This window comes from Chiloscyllium plagiosum, unplaced genomic scaffold (genome assembly GCF_037043375.1).
Source record: "Chiloscyllium plagiosum isolate Xiang-an unplaced genomic scaffold, Cpla_swu_hap1 HiC_scaffold_5, whole genome shotgun sequence".
Classification (NCBI taxonomy): Eukaryota; Metazoa; Chordata; class Chondrichthyes; order Orectolobiformes; family Hemiscylliidae; genus Chiloscyllium; species Chiloscyllium plagiosum.
In genome coordinates this window covers 52,811,120-52,829,131 of record NW_028270143.1, presented here as the reverse complement: position 1 = coordinate 52,829,131, position 18,012 = coordinate 52,811,120, and the positions used below count along the sequence as shown (strand labels likewise).

Here is an 18,012-nt window from a genome sequence, read left to right as displayed (position 1 = left end):
TGGAAAGGCAAGGACTGATTGGGGATAGTCGACATGGCTTTGTGCGTGGGAAATCATGTCTCACAAACTTGATTGAACTTTTGAAGACGTAACAAAGAGGATTGATGAGGGCAGAGCAGTATGGACTTCAGTAATGCGTTCTACAAGGTTCCCCATGGGAGACTGGTTAGCAAGGTTAGATCTCATGGAATACAGGAAGAACTAGCCATTTGGATACACAACTGACTCAAAGGTAGAAGACAGAGGGTTGTGCTGGAGGGTTGGTTTTCAGACTGGAGGCCTGTGACCAGTGGAGTGCATCAATGATTGGTGCTGGGTCCAATACTTTTCATCATTTATATAAATGATTTGGATGTGATCTTAAGAGGTATAGTTAGTACATTTGCAGATGACACCAAAATTGGAGGTGTAGTGGGCAGCGAAGAAGGTTACAACTGGATCTTGATCAGATGGGCCAATGGGCTGAGAAGTGGCAGGTAAATGCGAGGCGCTGCATTTTGGGTAAGATTCAGAGCGTCGGAGGCTGAGGGGTGACCTTATAGCAGTTTATAAAATCATGCGGGGCATGAATAGGATAAATGGACAAAGTCTTTTCCCTGCGGTCAGGGAGCCCAGAACTAGAGGGCATAGGTTTAGGGTGAGAGAAGATAGATATAAAAGAGACCTAAGGGGCAACATTTTCACGCAGAGGGTGGTATGTGTATGGAATGAGCTGCCAGAGGAAGTGATGGAGGCTAGTACAATTCCAACAGTTAAAAGGTATCTGGATGGGTATATGAATAGAAAGGATTTGGAGGGATGTGGGCCGAGTGCTGGCAGGTGGGACTAGATTGAGTTGGGATATCTGGTCAGCATGGACAAGTTGGACCGAAGGGTCTGTTTCCATGCTGTACGTCTCTATGACTCTAGGACTCTACCTTTCTGCGTTGGAAGTTAAACAAAAACACAAATGCATGGACCATTCACAAGAGTTTATTATCTCCCAAAGAGGGACAGTGGTGGATATTGCTTTTTACAATTATGGCAATCTGAATCTGGGTATCACTTAGCAGCATATGGACCGATTTATAGAGAACATCCCAGTTTTTCAATGCATTGCTAATGACACTGAAGCCATAGGAAAGGCCAAACACAAGCACAGTATCTCAAGGGCGTCACAAAGAAATATGACTTCACTTTTTTATAAATCATCAACAAGTGTCAAATTAATACAAGCTGAACAAAGTCTCTCAGTTCCATAAACATATCCAGGAGTATTCGGCTTGCCTGCCAGGATTGTAAGGATGTACACACGATAACTATATCGCAAGATAAAGATGACCTGTAGAGGTTCCTTGCTTTCTTCAGCTTCAATCACACATCCCAGGTTCAGACTAAATCTCTTATCTCAGGAATCTTCACAAAGATATGCTAACCCCATCCCTGCCTCAGCACAATACCTGCACATTTTTCAAACCCTGAAAAATGCACTCTCACATAACAAATAAGAACTCTGCATTATGATAGATTTAAACCTACCATTCTAGAGGTAGATGTCCCCTTAAGACCACCTTGGTACATTCTATTGCAGGACAACACACTCAAGACAGACCAGATAAATTATTCCAATATTGAAAGATACACTCTGCACTGGTGTTGGGGATACAGCAATTCCACATAAAGTTCTTCGGTAGATGTGTTTTTAATGATCATCTGCAATTAGAAATGACTTGCAGGAATCTATTTACAAGTGCACCACAATGGCTCCAACATATCTAAGGCTAAGAACTTGAAGTCCAACATGACCAGGATCAAAAATAATGTCAAATGCTCTGACATTCTCAATCATGCAGTGATAAAAGACATACTGTAGATTGACAAGCAGATGTCACTGAATGAGGTAGAGGATAACGTTCATATTGATCTCAACCACTTTAGTCACAACCAAGCAAAACATATTCAAGATGTTACATCTATAACAAATAGCTACCACAGTTAAAAAGTATACCATTACTATCTGCCCACAATTAGCTCCCAAGAAGCTAAACAGCTGTGAGTTTGAATATTTGGTCAGAAACAATCAGATCTCTGGAAAGGAAAGAGCTGCACTTGTTTCTGCAGTAATAAAAATTCATGCCTAAAGAAAACTAGTTTATTTGCTCTTATTAGTTGCTGTCAGCTGGGGCTTTTAACCAATAAGTCAAACTTTGCAAGTATGCATCAGACGTTCTGAACTTCCTGCAAGCAAGTAAAAGTACCTGGAGGAGGGTTGAAGAGCATCAGATCCTAGCAAGCCAAAAGGACCAGCTTAGTGCACCCTATGGACAGGGATCATTGAACAGTCTCCACAGTCTTTCCCTCCATCAATAATACCAATGTTTTTGCCCTGTGTATGCATGTAGAGTCAGTTGTAGGAGTTGTATGATTCATTTGGATAATGTGCTGGAAATCAACTGGTGGCTAACGTAAAAGGGATAATAGGCACATATATAGCAAAAGACAGAAACATGGAGGCATGATACTATTACAGCTTGAAAAGGGAATCTATGATGATTAAGCAAAGTGTACGGTTGAGGCACACTTATCTTTTCCAAGTGAGAGAATGCTTCCAAAGTGACAGTAAAACAGTTAACATGCTGGATGAGCTAAAAATTGGGAGAGGGAGTAAAAGTTAACAAGTCATCACATGGAATGGGATGCATCTCAGAATGCTGAGGAAAATTAGGGTAGAAACTGGAGGGTAAGTAGACATCATTTTCTAATCTTCCTTTGATATAGGGCAGTGCTGAAATACTGGAAAACTGCAAATGTTGAAATCTTGTTCCAAAAATTGCACTAGGATAAATCCAGCAAGTCAGTTTGACCTCAGTTGTGTTATTATTTATAAATAATAACCAAGGTAATTGCTAATTATGAAAAGAATCCAGCAGATTTGATTTTTTTGAAAAAGAGAGGTCAGGTTTAACTGTTTTGAAGTTTTCTGATGGAATAACCAAAAAGGTGCCTGAGTGTAATGCAGTTGAGGTGCTATACAGGGACTCTCAAGGCACTTTCTACTGGTTCACATAACAGGAATGTTGATAACATGGATATGAAGGTGGCAGGAAACTAAAAGAAAACCATTGCTTTTCAGACATTCCAGCATCCATAGTATTTATTTGGTGCATTTCAAAAAATAAGCTATTATTTCAGGTAGGGCACAAGCAAGGTGGATTGAAGGGCATACTACTATGCTAGATCTCATGATTTTATGCACTTATTAATGATACTTGCAGCATTATCAGAGTTTTAGTGCACCAATTAGATAAAGAAATGTGTGGAAAACATGGCAGTCAAATGTCTGATTCCTCTGAAAAAATGAAATAAATAGAAGAGATGTATAAGTCGTCCCAGTTAACATGAGCAATCATGCAAAGCACTGCAGCATCATGACCGTAAAGACAGATCGGTGAAATAACTTGAGAGTTGCAAATCAAACATCATCTGCATGGCTTAAGAAATAGTCCCCATGTTCCTAGCTGTGACTCAAGGGAAACTCAAGAAAAATCTTAATATAGATGCTCAACCACCACATGTGATGCTGATCTGTCAGAAAAGTTGTTCATTTACTTGATTACATTTAAAAAGATCAGTCATTTGAAACAGTATCCAGAAAATCACATTCAATGCAGGAATCAAGGTGGGTTAGTAATTGGATAAAGTGGGCAAGAGAGTGGTGGTCTAATTGATTGTCAGACGATCACAGGACAGGGTCGGGTCAGGGGTATTCTAAACAAAAGGGCATCAAATGGATCTGTTCAAGAGTTTGTCAGTTTGGTGAGAAATAATGACCTAATTGGTGGTCAGTGGGGAACAACCTGGTTGGTCAGCAAGGGGAAATAATTGGGGAAATCAGGGTTACCAAGGTATGAGACCAAGTTTCAACCTGTTTAAACTGTTTCTATCCAGGTAAACGCTGCTAGTCTGTCCCTTACCTCAGATTCTGAGACATTTGCATAGGGCCCAGGGAATAAGGAAACTTACCACTGGCAGTTTAGACTTTTCGGATATTTCTCACTCAAGTTTGTGCACCAGAACTGCCACGGAGTCCTGACGTGCATCTCGGGTTCTACACCCAGTTTTTCATGACTGATACTGGAAGATTTAGGCCATTTAGATTGCTTGAATTTACCCAAATAATTTATAAGTCAACAATCTCCAAGCAGACTTGTACTTACAGTCACCTTCCCTCTTCCATCTAGCTTTTCAATTTCAAGTGCTTTTTTGAAGACAAATTCTTTCCATTCAGAAGGCTTCAATTTTTCTCCCTCATATTTAAGAGCACCTGGATGGTGCTTTTCCTGAAAAGAACAATCATATAATCAAATGCCATTCTTCCAACATGGGGTCATTTTGATAATTTGGTACAGTGCAAGCTAGTTTATGCAGCATGCTTTGCTTGGTAAAATATTTCAAGGTGTTCAAAGTAGCATTCGCAAAAGAATTTTGATACCAAACTGTAGAAAATGAGGATGCATCATGCTTAGAGCTTCTTCACTTCCTATTTCTCATCTACACCCAAACTAATTCCCTTAGTTGGTGTTCTGAGCCAAGATCATTTTTCATTGCTGCACACGTCATCCTTTTCTTCCTTTCTCTTTGTCCTTCCAAGATGTTAAATAACTCCCTAAATAATCAATGCTCAGCCGAGATCACCTTGCAACCACATCTCTGCAACAGCCATCGGATCACACAAATTTACTTCCATTTATGCCACAATATCACCACTTTTATTACGAACACTGTGTGTTTTCAGTTAGAGTTCTAAATGTTTATTTTTCCCTATTCTGGCCCCATTTGCTCGTACCCTCATGTCTGTACATTCTCCTCTCTATCATACTCTATACGTCAAAGACCCAGATCAGTCCCATGTTCTTTTGTCCTATTATGTCTCTTTTAAAATAATACACCTCAACCAATTTCAATGATCTTATTCCCCATCCCCACCAATTATATAGTTCTAAAACATTTCAGCCCTAGTTATTAAATTAAGCCAAATCATTAATCCGAGCACAATTCAAGTGAAGTGCATGTGAAAGAACAACTGCCTCTTTGCCAATTCCTGGAGCCAGTGTTGCATAAATTTGATATCCATTTCTGCTACATAAATCTTGGAGTCTCACATTCAAATCTCTAATGTGCTTCATCCTCATGCTACTTTGTTTCAGGCTTGGCATTAATCTTGAAATTACCACCTTTTGGTTCAATTTTCCAATTTACTGTTTGTATAGATAAGTAGAATTTCTTGGTCAAATGTATGCCAGTAGCAATATGATAAATATTTGTAATACATTAGTGTTATTTGGGAACTTTGGTTCTAAAGTAGAGATACATAGGATTTTGATTTTCATTTCTGTGAAGTTGAGCAGTTTTCTCAAGGACAGAAACAGAAAAGTAACAGAACAACTAAGTGGAAAAGTAGAAGAAAGAATCGCAGATCACAGGAACATAAGAAGAAGAGGCCATTCAGCCCCTCAAGCCTGTTCCATCACTGAGACATCATGGCTGATCTGTGGTCTAACTCCATATACCTGCCATTAGCCTGCATCCCTTCATACCTTTGCTTTAAAAAGCATTTCCCTCAGAACGTGAACAATTTAGGTTAAATAGACAATTGAGGAAGTATTTTGTATTAAAACATTTCAACTCAATAATATTCTCCTTTAGTATAAGACTCCTTATTTTTAACTACTACATTCACAATCAAACTTACTGGATTCTTGCTCAAAGCATTCTATTTATTACTAAATATATACTTACCAGATAATTTGTCATGTGCTTAGCTCCAAGCAAATGGGGGAAAAACCAGGTGAGTTCTGATTTACAGTAGCACAGTTTACAAACAAACTGTGGATTCGTCTTTTGATCATTACGATATTCAATTACATAGTCAAGACCTACAGATTTAAGCAGCAGCATCAGAAAATTTCCTTTAATAAGAACATAGGTTAGCCAACATATTGATACCTTAAATGTAAACTAAATTAGCTTTGATTGTTTAATGCTGTTGTTTAATGACTTCCATAAAAATGCTCTGAACACTTGCATACAAATAACTGCACAATGTAATCACAAGTAGCACTGACAACTGGAAGAGAGATATGGATTCCCATTGTAAAGTATATTTTTCATTGTGTAACTATATTTTGCATCCATCGATACACTGTGAAGGCTACAAATTTATGACTGAATTTGTGGCCTAACCTTTCCTACCTAGCTGCGAATAATAGACTGAGTTCTGATCAAGGAGACATGATATATCTAACATATCTATCTTTGATTTTATAGATGCTGCTGACCTTTGTATTATCAATATTCATTTCAGAACGTCAACAATTGTTGCCCCACCTATAATACTCACCAAGTTTTGAGAAGATTTGTAGCTCAGGTTGAGGTTCTGGATTTACATTTGCTTGCTGAGCTGGAAGATTCATTTTCAGACAATTCGTCACCATACTAGGTAACATCTTCAGTGAGCCTCCGGACGAAGCTTCTTTCAAAAGCGCACTGAAGATGTTACCTAGTATGGTGACGAAACATCTGAAAATAACCTGCCAGCTCAGCGAGCAAACCTACATCCAGAATACTCGCCAAGCTATAGTATCCCTGCTTTACCCTTCCTCCTCATGACAATGCTCTGTAATTAGCAAAGATTAATAGAAACAGATTTGCTTATTCTTTTCCACTCAGTAACCAGACTTACAAATTCAAAGAAGAACATAGAACAGTTACAACACAGGAGAAAGGCATTTAATCTGTTTTGCCTATGTTGGTTCTCTGTAAGACCAAATCACTTTGTCCTCTATTCTGTTTCTACCCCAACCCCAATAATCCTGCAAATGATTTTTTAATTCCAAATTTCTTTTGAAAATGATGCCTCCACAACATTTTCATTCAACTAGGAATCCTAAGTATTCAGTGTTAATTTTTGTTCTTGACACCATTTCTTTTTTTGGCCAGTCACCTTCAGCCTGTATATTTCAGATTCTAAATTGTTCCTCAATGGAGACAGTTTGCGTAAGAAATAGGAGTAGCCACTCAGTTCCTGAAACTTGCCCTGCTATTCTAGAAGATCTGCCCCAGTCTTGAAGTCCTGTTTTGTGCCAGATCTTCATAGTCCCCAACTCCTTGATATTTCAAAAATCTACTTTTTGCAATCAAGCATTCACAACTCTCTGGAGGTGACAATTACAGACATTCATTATCCCTTAGAAGAAATTTTTTCACACCTCAGTTTTAAATTAATACTCCCCTATTCTGCAGCTATATTCCCAAGACTGAGATTCCTTCCCTCGTGGAAACAACTTCCCAACATTTACTCTGTACAACCCTGGTGTTGGAGGTAGTATATTAACATGGATAAAGGACTCGCTAACTAATAGAAGACAGTTGAAAAAATGGGGCATTTTCAAAATAGCAACCTGTAATTAGTGGATTTGCACAACAATCAGTGCTGGAGCTATAATTATTTAAAATATGTACTAATGACTCAGATGAGGCAAGTGAATTTATTGGAGCCAAGTTTGCAGAAGGCACAAAAATAGCTGGGAAGGCAATGATGAGGATGACTCAAGTCTCCAGAGGGATATAGGCAGGACAAAAACCTAGTAAATGGAATAAAGTGGGGAAATGTGAGATTTTGCACTTCAGCAGGAGGAGGAGGAAATTAATATTAATGGAGAAAGACTGCAGAACATTAAAGAAACAGGATATTTGACTTCCCTGATGCACAAATCCTAAAAAGCTAGCATTCATGTTCAGCAGGTTGTAAGGAAGGCAAATAGAATGTTGGCCTTTATTTCAAAGGAAATGAAACATAAAAATGAGGAAAGACTATGCAAGACACTAGTCAGATCACAACTGGAATGCTATGAACAGTTAATCAGCAAAGGAATCTACGATTACTGATGAACAGTAGCAAAGTAGAGTGGAAGATTATCAACAACGGTCTCATTGAATGGTAAAACAGACTCAATGGGTTGAATGGCCTACTTCAGCTCCTACATCTTAAGTAGTCTCCAACCATATTTGTGAAATCCAACAACCTTGATTAATTAATTACATTATATACAAGATTGGCTTATTGCGTACATTTTTGATCCCCAGATTCAAGAATATAATGCTAATGGAAGCAGATCGAAACAGATTTTGAACTGCTCTTTTCAAAGCTGATTCTTGGGGCAAAGAGATTGATTTATTCAGAATGGCTCAATTGTTATGCCTTTATTCATTAGAATTTGGAAAAGGGAGGGATCTTATTGAAAAATGCAAGATTCTGAGGAAGCTTCACAGAGTAGATGCTGAGAAGATGTTTCAACTATTTGCGCAATCTCAAATTTGGGACAGTGTTACAGAATATAACAGCACTCATTTAAATCTGAGATGCAAAGGGATTCCTTCTTCCAGACAGTAGTGTAGGTCTGGAATTGTCTAGCCTAGACTTGGAGGGTACAGTACAAGATACTTAAAGAGGGAGTTAGATTTTGATATAGAGAACTTGAGGGCATTGAGGATCTGGCACAAAACACAACTTAAGGCCTGGTTCGGATCAGCCGTGGCCTAAAAGAACGGCAGGCAAGTTTGAGGCAAAAGTCTCTGAAACTTACCTGTCAGGTTTCAGTGCCACATGGTCCAACATCAGTGCTGATGCAGTTTGGCTATTAACAAAATAGTTATTAATCCCATATACATCACTAACACTGAGCTCTTGGCAACACCACTTCTAAAACTTCCTCCAGTCTGAAAAACAACTGCTCACCACTGCTCACTACTTCCTGTCATTCAGCCAATTTGTATCCAGCTATTGCTGGCTCGTTAATTCCACAACCATCAGTTTTGTTCACAAGGTTATGTGACACTTTATCAAATACTTTTGGGACATCAATACGATAACCTTACTACTATCTTCATCATTAACTCAAAAAAACGGAAATTAGTTAAATTAATTTTCCCATAACACATCAGTGAGGTCTTTAGTGAATCCATAATTGTCTGAGTGGTTGTCCATTTCATCCTTAATTATTGTTTTTAAAACTTTCCCCAGCACCAAGGTTACATTCACCAGCTAGGCTTATCTTTACACTCCTTTTTTGAACAAGAGCACAATATTTGGAACTGTTCAGTCCTCTGGCACCAATCATCCTATGGATTGAAAAATTATGGCCAATGCATCATTGAATTTCACTCTCACTTCCTTCAGTATCCTTAGATGTATTTTACCAAGTCCTAATGCCTTGTCAACTTTAAGGATATGTGCCTGTCTAATACCTCCTCCAACTGAATGTTTAGTTTACCATATACATCAATTGTCTATTTTTCCTGTCATGCAAGATAGTGTGCTAAGTGACTGGAGGCCAGACATAAGGGAATGTAATCAGAGGCCACTTGTAAAGACTTAAAGATTCAAAAAGTGCACAGTGGGTCAGAGGCCATTTACATGGGAATTAAGCAGAGATTTTTAAAATACACCAGGAAGCCAGATCAGATACATTAATCTAAATTAACCCATTATAAAATGGGTGATTCACTGACATTAACCTAAGCACATTTTGTTAATCCATTTAACACGATATATTTATAGAACAGATATTTCCTTAAACATTCCCAATGATAAACAAAATGTGATTTGTTTGTTAATTGATTGGTGACTCAAAGTTTGGCTGGGAGCTATTCTCTGTAAGAGGATATCTATTGTCCAAAAGCAAAAAACAAAGTTTAGCACATTTCAAAATTCTGGACTTGTGGAGGAACAGCAATTTCTACTTGATCTGGTTAAAATTTTCAAACAAATTATGAGCTGTATGAAGACAGACTAATCAACATTTTACCTAAATTGAAAAGTGAACAGATAAAAGGTTTTGTATCATATACCCTCTTTTATATTTGACTATTTGTAGTTTTATTATGAAACAACAAAAACAGCATACTTCCAGCTCAAATTGTAAACATAAATGCCACATTAAAAACATACCAAGCACTGCCTTGTTTATCTTCATTTTACTCAGATGATATTCCAGAGTTCTTGTCTCCGTTGGGATTGAAACTTCATCTTTAGTACCTTCTTCCGCAGTATTAACTAGAATCCAAAATTTGGACATTGATTGTACTACATATTTATATATTTATTTTTTAAAATCACAGAAGGGATGACTGGCCATATGGCAATGCAAGTATTCCTATACATATCAAAAATTCAGTTTTTTTTTAAAAGCTCTGCCACTTCTAAATCTCAATGTTCCTTGATTATTTACCATGACACCAGTGTGAAAAGATATTAAAAATAAAAGGCCATAAATGACCATTATAATTCATGCAGCAATTTAAAACATCACATATGTAAAGAGGCTCCAAGAAGTTCAATACGTTTTAGCCTTTGCTTGATGCTATTTCACCACTTGCTTGATGCTATTTCTCCATTCTTTTGATCAACTATCTTTCCCTATTCAGGAGTTATAGCAAAATAAAGTCTCAAGACACTTCACAGGGTCAGTGTAAAAGAAAGTCTGAATATATTTCTTTGAATGATATTTGCCACCTGTCTACGTTCCAATTATTCAATTTCCATTACCTATTCATGCACATATGGATATTCTGGTTGTAACTGATTATAGAGTCAGTCATACAGCATAGAAGCAAGCCCTTTGACCCACCACATCTATCTTGACCAACAAACAAAACGTTACTGATCTCATTTACCTGCACTTGCTACATAGCCTACTATGCACTGGCATTTTAAGGTGCTCATCCAGGTGTTTCTCAAATGTTGCAAGAGTACGTGCCTCCATCATCCTCACAGGTAGAGTGTTCCATATTTCTACCATCATTTGGGTGAAGAAACATTTCCCCAGATCTCCTGCTATCAAAGCCCTTACTGAAATTCATGTAAACCACTTCAAGCACAGTAGTCTCATTTAGTTACCTTTTCTAAAAAAACTTCAACTCAATTAATCAGACAGGATCTCTCTTTAACAAATCTGTGCTGACCATCCCTGTATTTCCAAATGTTGATTATTCCTGTCCCGACTAACTTTTTCCAATAATTTTAGTACAATTGATGTCAGTAATTGGTCTATAATTACTTCCCTATTCCTGCTGTCCTTCTTGAACAAAGAAATCACATTAGCTATCCTCCAGTCATCTGGCACTTCACCTGTGGCCAGCATAGTATTAAATATATCAGGGCCCCAGAAAACTCCTCTCTTGCCTCCCATAGCAACCTGGAATTCATCCTATCAGGCCCTGGGGATTTATGCATCGTTATACCCACTAAAACGTTTAGTATATCCTTTTTACTAATTTTAAAATGTTCAATAATCTCACCAGCTCAACTGAAATCCCCAGTTACAATGTGTTTCTCCAGTGAATACAGATGGGAAATATTCACTTAAAACATTTCCACATACACTTGCTCCATGCACAGATTGCCTCTTTGGTCTCTGATAAACGCCACTCTTTCCCTGGTATTCCTCATTCTTAGTAAAACTTGTATACTTTACTGGGCTGTAGTGACATCTTGCTGCCAACCCAGATTTGTTCTGCTTAACCAAGATATTGGGAGCATGGCTTTCATCACCATGATACACCAAAGTCTTTCTTGCCCCATACAATTCCTAAGGCCCTTCCTTCTTTGAAAAGGAAGGGCCTTAGGATGTGTTTCTCCAGTGAATACAGATGGGAAATATTCAAACATTTCCACATACACTTGCTCCATGCACAGATTGCCTCTTTGGTCTCTGATAAACGCCACTCTTTCCCTGGTATTCCTCATTCTTAGTAAAACTTGTATACTTTACTGGGCTGTAGTGACATCTTGCTGCCAACTCAGATTTGTTCTGCTTAACCAAGATATTGGGAGCATGGCTTTCATTACCATGATACACCAAAGTCTTTCTTGCCCCATACAATTCCTAAGGCCCTTCCTTCTTTGAAAACTTTAAGTCTTTTTCCATTGCCTCATCTCCCTTAAATATCACATAACATCTGGCCCTGTCCTCCATGAAACAATTTTCCCACTCACCTGCCAGTTCCTTTGCATCTCATCTCTGCGCACACCATTTTTCCTGTTCACTTTAGCCTTGTTTCAGTGGCAACACACTTCGACTTAACATTTATTGTCATACAGCACAGAAACAGACCCTTTGGTCCACTCATCCATGCCAACCAAGTTTCCCAAACTAAACTAGTTACATATCCCTCTGAACCTTTCCTACTCATGCACCTGTTCAAATGTCCTTTACATGTTGAAACTGTATCTGCATCAACCACTTCCTCTGGTAGTTCATTCCATATACAAACCACTCAAGGCCCTTTTAAATTTTTCTCCTCTCAACCTAAAATTATACTCTCTATCTTTGAACTCCCCTATCCTATGGAAGAGATCTTCGTTATTCACCTTGTGATTTTCTAAAGCTTTTCAAGGTCACCCCTCAACCTCGTTTGCTCCAGTGAAAAAAGTCTCAGCTTGTCCATCCTCTCTCTATAATTCAAATCCTCCAGTCACAGTGATATCCTTATAAATCTTTTCTGTACCCTCTCCAATTTAATAGCATCCTTCCTACAGCAGGGCGACCAGAACTGCATACAGCACTCGAAATGTGACCTCACAATATCCTGTACAACCACAACATGAGACCACAATGCCTAAACTCAATGGTCTGAGCAATGAAGGCATGCGTACTAAATGCTTCGTTTAAAACTCTGTCGAACTGCCGTGACGCAACTTCCAACGGAATATGCATTGAACCCCTACATGCCCCTGTTCTACAGGGCCCTACCATTAACTGTGCAAGACCTGTCCTTAATCAGCTTACCAAAATGCAACACTTCACATTTATCTGATTTAAACTCCATATGCCACTCCTTGGCCAATTGATCTACATAGCTTTGTAATCATAAATAACCTTCCTCACCGTCTATTATACCACTAATTTTGATGTAATCCGCAAACTGACTAACCATGTTTCCTATATTCTCATCCAAATAACAAACAACAGTGCACCTAGCACTGATCCCTGCAGAACACTGCTGGTCACAGGCCTCCAGTCAGAAAAACAACACCCCACCACCACTGTCTGTTTCCTACTGTCAAGCCAATTTTTTATCCAGTTTGAAAGTTTTCCCTGAATGTCATGTGATCTAACTGTACTAACTAGCCTACCATTCAGAACCTTGTCAAAGGCCTTAGTAAAATCCATGTAAACAATGTTTACTACTCTGCCCTCATTTATCTTCTTGATGACATTCTTAATAAACCTCAATCAAGTTTGAGAGCCAGGATTTCCCACAAAAAGCCATGGTGACTATCCCTAATCAGTCCATTCCTCTCCAAATGCATGTAAATCCGGTCTCTCAGAATCCCCTCCAACTACTTACCTACCATTGACGTCAAACCCACCCATATATAGCTCTCAGGCTTCTCTTTGTAGCCTCTCCAAAATAAGGGCATAACACTACCCACCCTCCAGTCTTCCAGCACCTCAACCTTGGCTGTCGATGATATAAATCTCTTTGCTTGGTCCAAATAATTGCTTCCCTAGTTTACCACACAGTGTCCTAGGATACTTGATCAGGTCTCAGAGATTTATCTACCTTTATGCATTTTACACTTCCTGCACAACCTCTTCTGTAATATGAACAGTTTTGAAAACATCAATATTTATTTCATAGTTCCCTAGCTTCCATATCCTTCTCCACAGTAAATAGTGAAGCAAAATATTAATTTAAAATCTCTCCCATCACCAGTGGCTCCACACATAATGATCTTGTTGATCTTTTGTCCTTAATATACTTGCAGTCTCTTTGAATTATCCCCTTTTTGCCCTCCTGATTTTTCTTAATTCACTTGACTTGCTTAAACCTGACTCGTGGGTGGAAGTCACACAACAGACATGCATACACAAACCAAGTAGACACACAAATGCATACTAAAAAATGGCGAATGTGCTTTCCATTATGATGTTACTTAAGGCTCCAACTGTCCTCTCAGGTACACATAGAATCTCAATTCAAACAACAACAGAATAATCCAGTTATTGATTTCTTGCTTCTTATGGGACTGCGCTATGTTTAAATTTCCTGCAGTTTAATACGATAAAACGTGCTAATTTAAACAAACAATTTTTCACATAGACTTTGGATGTCCTTGAATCCAAAACCATGATCAAAGCCCAAGCAAATCATTTCATGATTTCCATCATCCTCACCTCAACTGCAAAGAGCATATCCACAAATTTATTACCAGATCTGGACTGATAGTAAAGTCTCCTCAACCCCTGACCTTTCAAAATGCAAAAATACATTGTTGTCTCAATTCCTGGTCCATGCCTTGCACAAACTGCATCTAAAATCTTCAAGTGAGATTTGCTTACCTCTTGCAAAATCAAAAACTCCCTAAGTCAATTATGATATTCCGTATGATTCTGACCATCACGTCTCTAGTTATTCTTAACTTGCTTTTGACGCAAAACATACTCCAATACCTATCCTCCATTGTTTAGCTCAACGAGACTGAGATATACTATATTTTACTCAACTCAGATGTACACGTCACATCTGTCAATGGTTTCTCTTTGCATCCACAAATCAAATCCATATCAAGGATACATTCTTGGACCTTTACTCATGCACATGGTATAATTGACAACATAACCTACATAGATCAGTGGGGCAGCTTTTGAAGGAATATAGATGACACCTAGCTTTACCTCTGTACGACTCCTTTCAATACCTTTCCTGCTCCTGTGTTAGTATTTTCACTATTTCAAAGTTTTCCTGGCTAGCCTCCAACTTTCCAAAATCTTGAGCTCATCCAAACCTTTGCTGCCTGTATCGAATACCTTATGCGCTTCGGCATCAAATTTTGACAACATTCACAAAGGAGCAGCTCCAAACATACCACACTCATTAAGAAAGTCAACACATTCCACGCAACTGGCCTAGGTTAACTCAGACTGTTTACAGCCCTAATATCTCAAGTAATTCACAACTAAGTATCCAATCCAATACTGCAGCACCCAAAAGACTATCTATTTCACCATCTATACTGTCATCTGTCTCTGCCTTTCCTCCACTGAAACTTTCAATCAATCACTCATATCTGTCATCTCCAAAAAATGTTCTCTCTGCCAAATTCACAGCTGACATCTCAGGACTATAAGCATCAACACAAAGTCCTACTGCAATTTTGCAACCAGTTACAAATACCCACCTCTCTTTACTTCAATTATTTATTCCTTTTTTTGTAATTCACTCATGACCTTTATATCATTGGCTGGGCCAGCATTTATTGCTCACCCCTAGCTGCCCTTGAGAATCAATATCACTCAAATTTAAAACATTGTTATTTTTGAATTTCTCTAAACTGTACTCTATAACATTCTTCAATATTAAACAATAACATTCTTCAGAATTTTGCAAATCTCTCCATTTTCAAGTCTAGCTTATTACACACATACCTTTGTGTCTATACACCATACCTCATGTTTGAATTTCCTTCCCAAATCCCTCCATCGCCCTTCCACACTTTAAGCTTGTACCTAAACCTCTATCCACTACAAATATCTCCTCCAGTCTTTATGGTGTGGTTACTCATTGGATAATCACATCCTGTTATTAGAAGACCTGTATTATATTTTCCAAACATACATTAAAAAAAACTTGTAAGTATATGAAATTGAGTCAGAAATTTATGCACACATTAGTACTGATTTTAAGACATACTCAGTATCATTAAGACATCAATAATCTCACACAATAATTGTAAATAGGAATCAAGGTTTCTTACGACCATGGCAATTTTACACATATAATCCAAAATCTCTCAAGTTACTTAACAACATAAATAACTAAATGTTACACTAATAAATCCCTAAAGAATGAGAAATATGGGCAAGGCAGCCATCTGCCCACTGATTCTGGGTGTAGCAGAGTGAGTCAGGGGGGAGAGAGAGAAAGAGAGAAAAAGAGAGACAGAAAGCAAAAAAGAGGCCGAGAGGCCAAAGAGAATGAAAATGGTTGCAAGGAATAGGGAGTAATTCAGACCTGTCAAAGGAATTAGACAGTACGAAAAGTTGAAATCACTAAAAGTAATAAACTACTTTTAAATGACTGCGGTATCTTGAGCTTAAAAGCTCATGTTCAGGAACAACACTATGGAAAAGACTCGAGTGGATACTATTGTAATGACTGTGAAATTGAAATTGAAAGCCAAAATGCAGTAAAAAAAGTAATAACTGCCTGTTTAAAATACTCTATTTTGTGAAAATGTAACAAAAATATCACAAGTCTGCAGTAGGTATAAGATTAGGGCTACAGTTTTTTTTAGGGCAAATAAGCAGTTATTTTGAAAAGATCCTTTTCTCACTTACACCTTTTATCTTGTGTTAATTTGTCATATCTAGGAAATACATGCTTTTTCTTGTGTTGAAAATTCATGATATTGATGAATTCCACTACTTCTGATTCTGTCCAAAAACCCTTAAAGGGGGAGGTAGTTGGGCATTGATAATGTCACTGGACCAGTAATCGAGAACCCCAGATTAATAGTCTGGGAACATGGATTCCACCGCAAAAAAATGGATGAATTTAAATTTAATAACATTTGGAATGAGAAACATAGCTAGCCTCACAGCAACCATATAACTATTGGCAATAGTCATAAAAACTCATCTGGTTCATTAATGCTCTTCAGGGAAAGAAAATTGCCTTTTTTACCTGGTTGGCCTACATGTGACTCCACACCCACATAACTATCCATTGGGCAAAGAGGGATAGACAATAAATGCTAGCCTAGTCAGCAATGCCCATATGCTGTGAATAAGAAATCCTACATACTAACATAAATACAGACCATAATATTACTATATGACTGTACCTTAAAAAGGAGTTAAGGAAAATCAATAAAATAACCCCAGAAAACTAAAAAGTAGCCCCAAAACTCAAAGTACAGTGCTCAAGGGAAACTTTTGGGGGAAAAACATTGCAGCTAGTCCATAATAAATTTTCCCTTTTAAGTTTTAGCTCTTCTCAAAACTCAACAGTGTCCACTAACGCATTGATTCATAAGTCATTATGACACAGAAGGAGTCCATTTAGCTCAACTGCACATTATATAACTGCAACTATACAAACCTTCCTGAATTCAACCAAATATGCAGGATTTGGGGAATTTAAAAAATGCATTTACAATCAGTCTACAGGAAATATTTTGTGTATCACTTGTTATTGTATTAGTTTGCAGTATTTAGAATCTTCATGAAGTCTCAAGACTTTTTTTTCCTGAAACGCAAATCCATATGTCTGAAATGTACCTTCTAGGGCAGTTCCCAAAATCATCATGCTCACCATATTATTCACAGGACAACAATGCCAATACAGGGAAATCTTCTATCATTACCAGAGGGTTTTCAAAAGCTACTGTATATTATTCTTTTTCTACGAAGAGACTAACACCGTGAATAGTCACTCATCACAAACAACCGATTTGTAGCACAGAAGAGAATACAGTAAAAAAGGTGTGCCATGTTATAATGAGTCAGCGTGAGCTTATATTTTCAATCTGTTAAAAAGAAACATTGAATGTCACTGTTTGCTAAAGTAATGGTAACAAAAAGGAAGACTGTCCTAACTTCATGTTGTGACATGAGGACTCTAGCTGTAATCAAATATGGTCAATTCTGAAAACCAAAAGAACTGCTGATGCTATATAAATCACAAAATAAAACAGAAATTGCTGGAGAAGCTCAGCAGGTCTGGCAGCATCTGTGAAAAGAAATCAGAGTTAATGTTTCGGGTCCGGTGACTCTTCCTCAGAACAGTTCTTTTCGCAGATGCTGCCAGACCAGCTGAGCTTTTCCAGTAATTTCTGCTTTTGTTTATCGCCTATTCTGTTTAAGAGAATGGTCACATCCTGCTACCTTGATTTGACCTAAACACATTTGTTAAAATGAATCTAAGAATTTTATACATATTGATTTACTGTTATGTTAGAATATGGCA

The 18,012-nt window shown here is 37.9% G+C and overlaps 1 protein-coding gene across 6 annotated transcripts in view; it reads right to left on the bottom strand.

Annotated features, from left to right (window-relative positions):
* LOC122549858 (uncharacterized) overlaps window positions 1–18,012 on the bottom strand; it is a 127,914-nt gene that overhangs the window by 94,188 nt on the left and 15,714 nt on the right. For all 6 annotated transcript variants that reach the window (XR_015757192.1, XR_015757191.1, XR_015757190.1 and 3 more), the window contains exons 4-6: window positions 9,989–10,093; window positions 5,779–5,915; window positions 4,197–4,319 (exon numbers count right to left, since the gene is read on the bottom strand). Coding sequence is in view for 3 of the 6 variants with exons in the window: in XM_087987163.1 (XP_087843289.1) it covers window positions 4,197–4,319; window positions 5,779–5,915; window positions 9,989–10,093 (365 nt within the window). In the remaining 3 variants the exon portion in view is untranslated. The remainder of the gene's footprint in view (window positions 1–4,196; window positions 4,320–5,778; window positions 5,916–9,988; window positions 10,094–18,012) is intronic.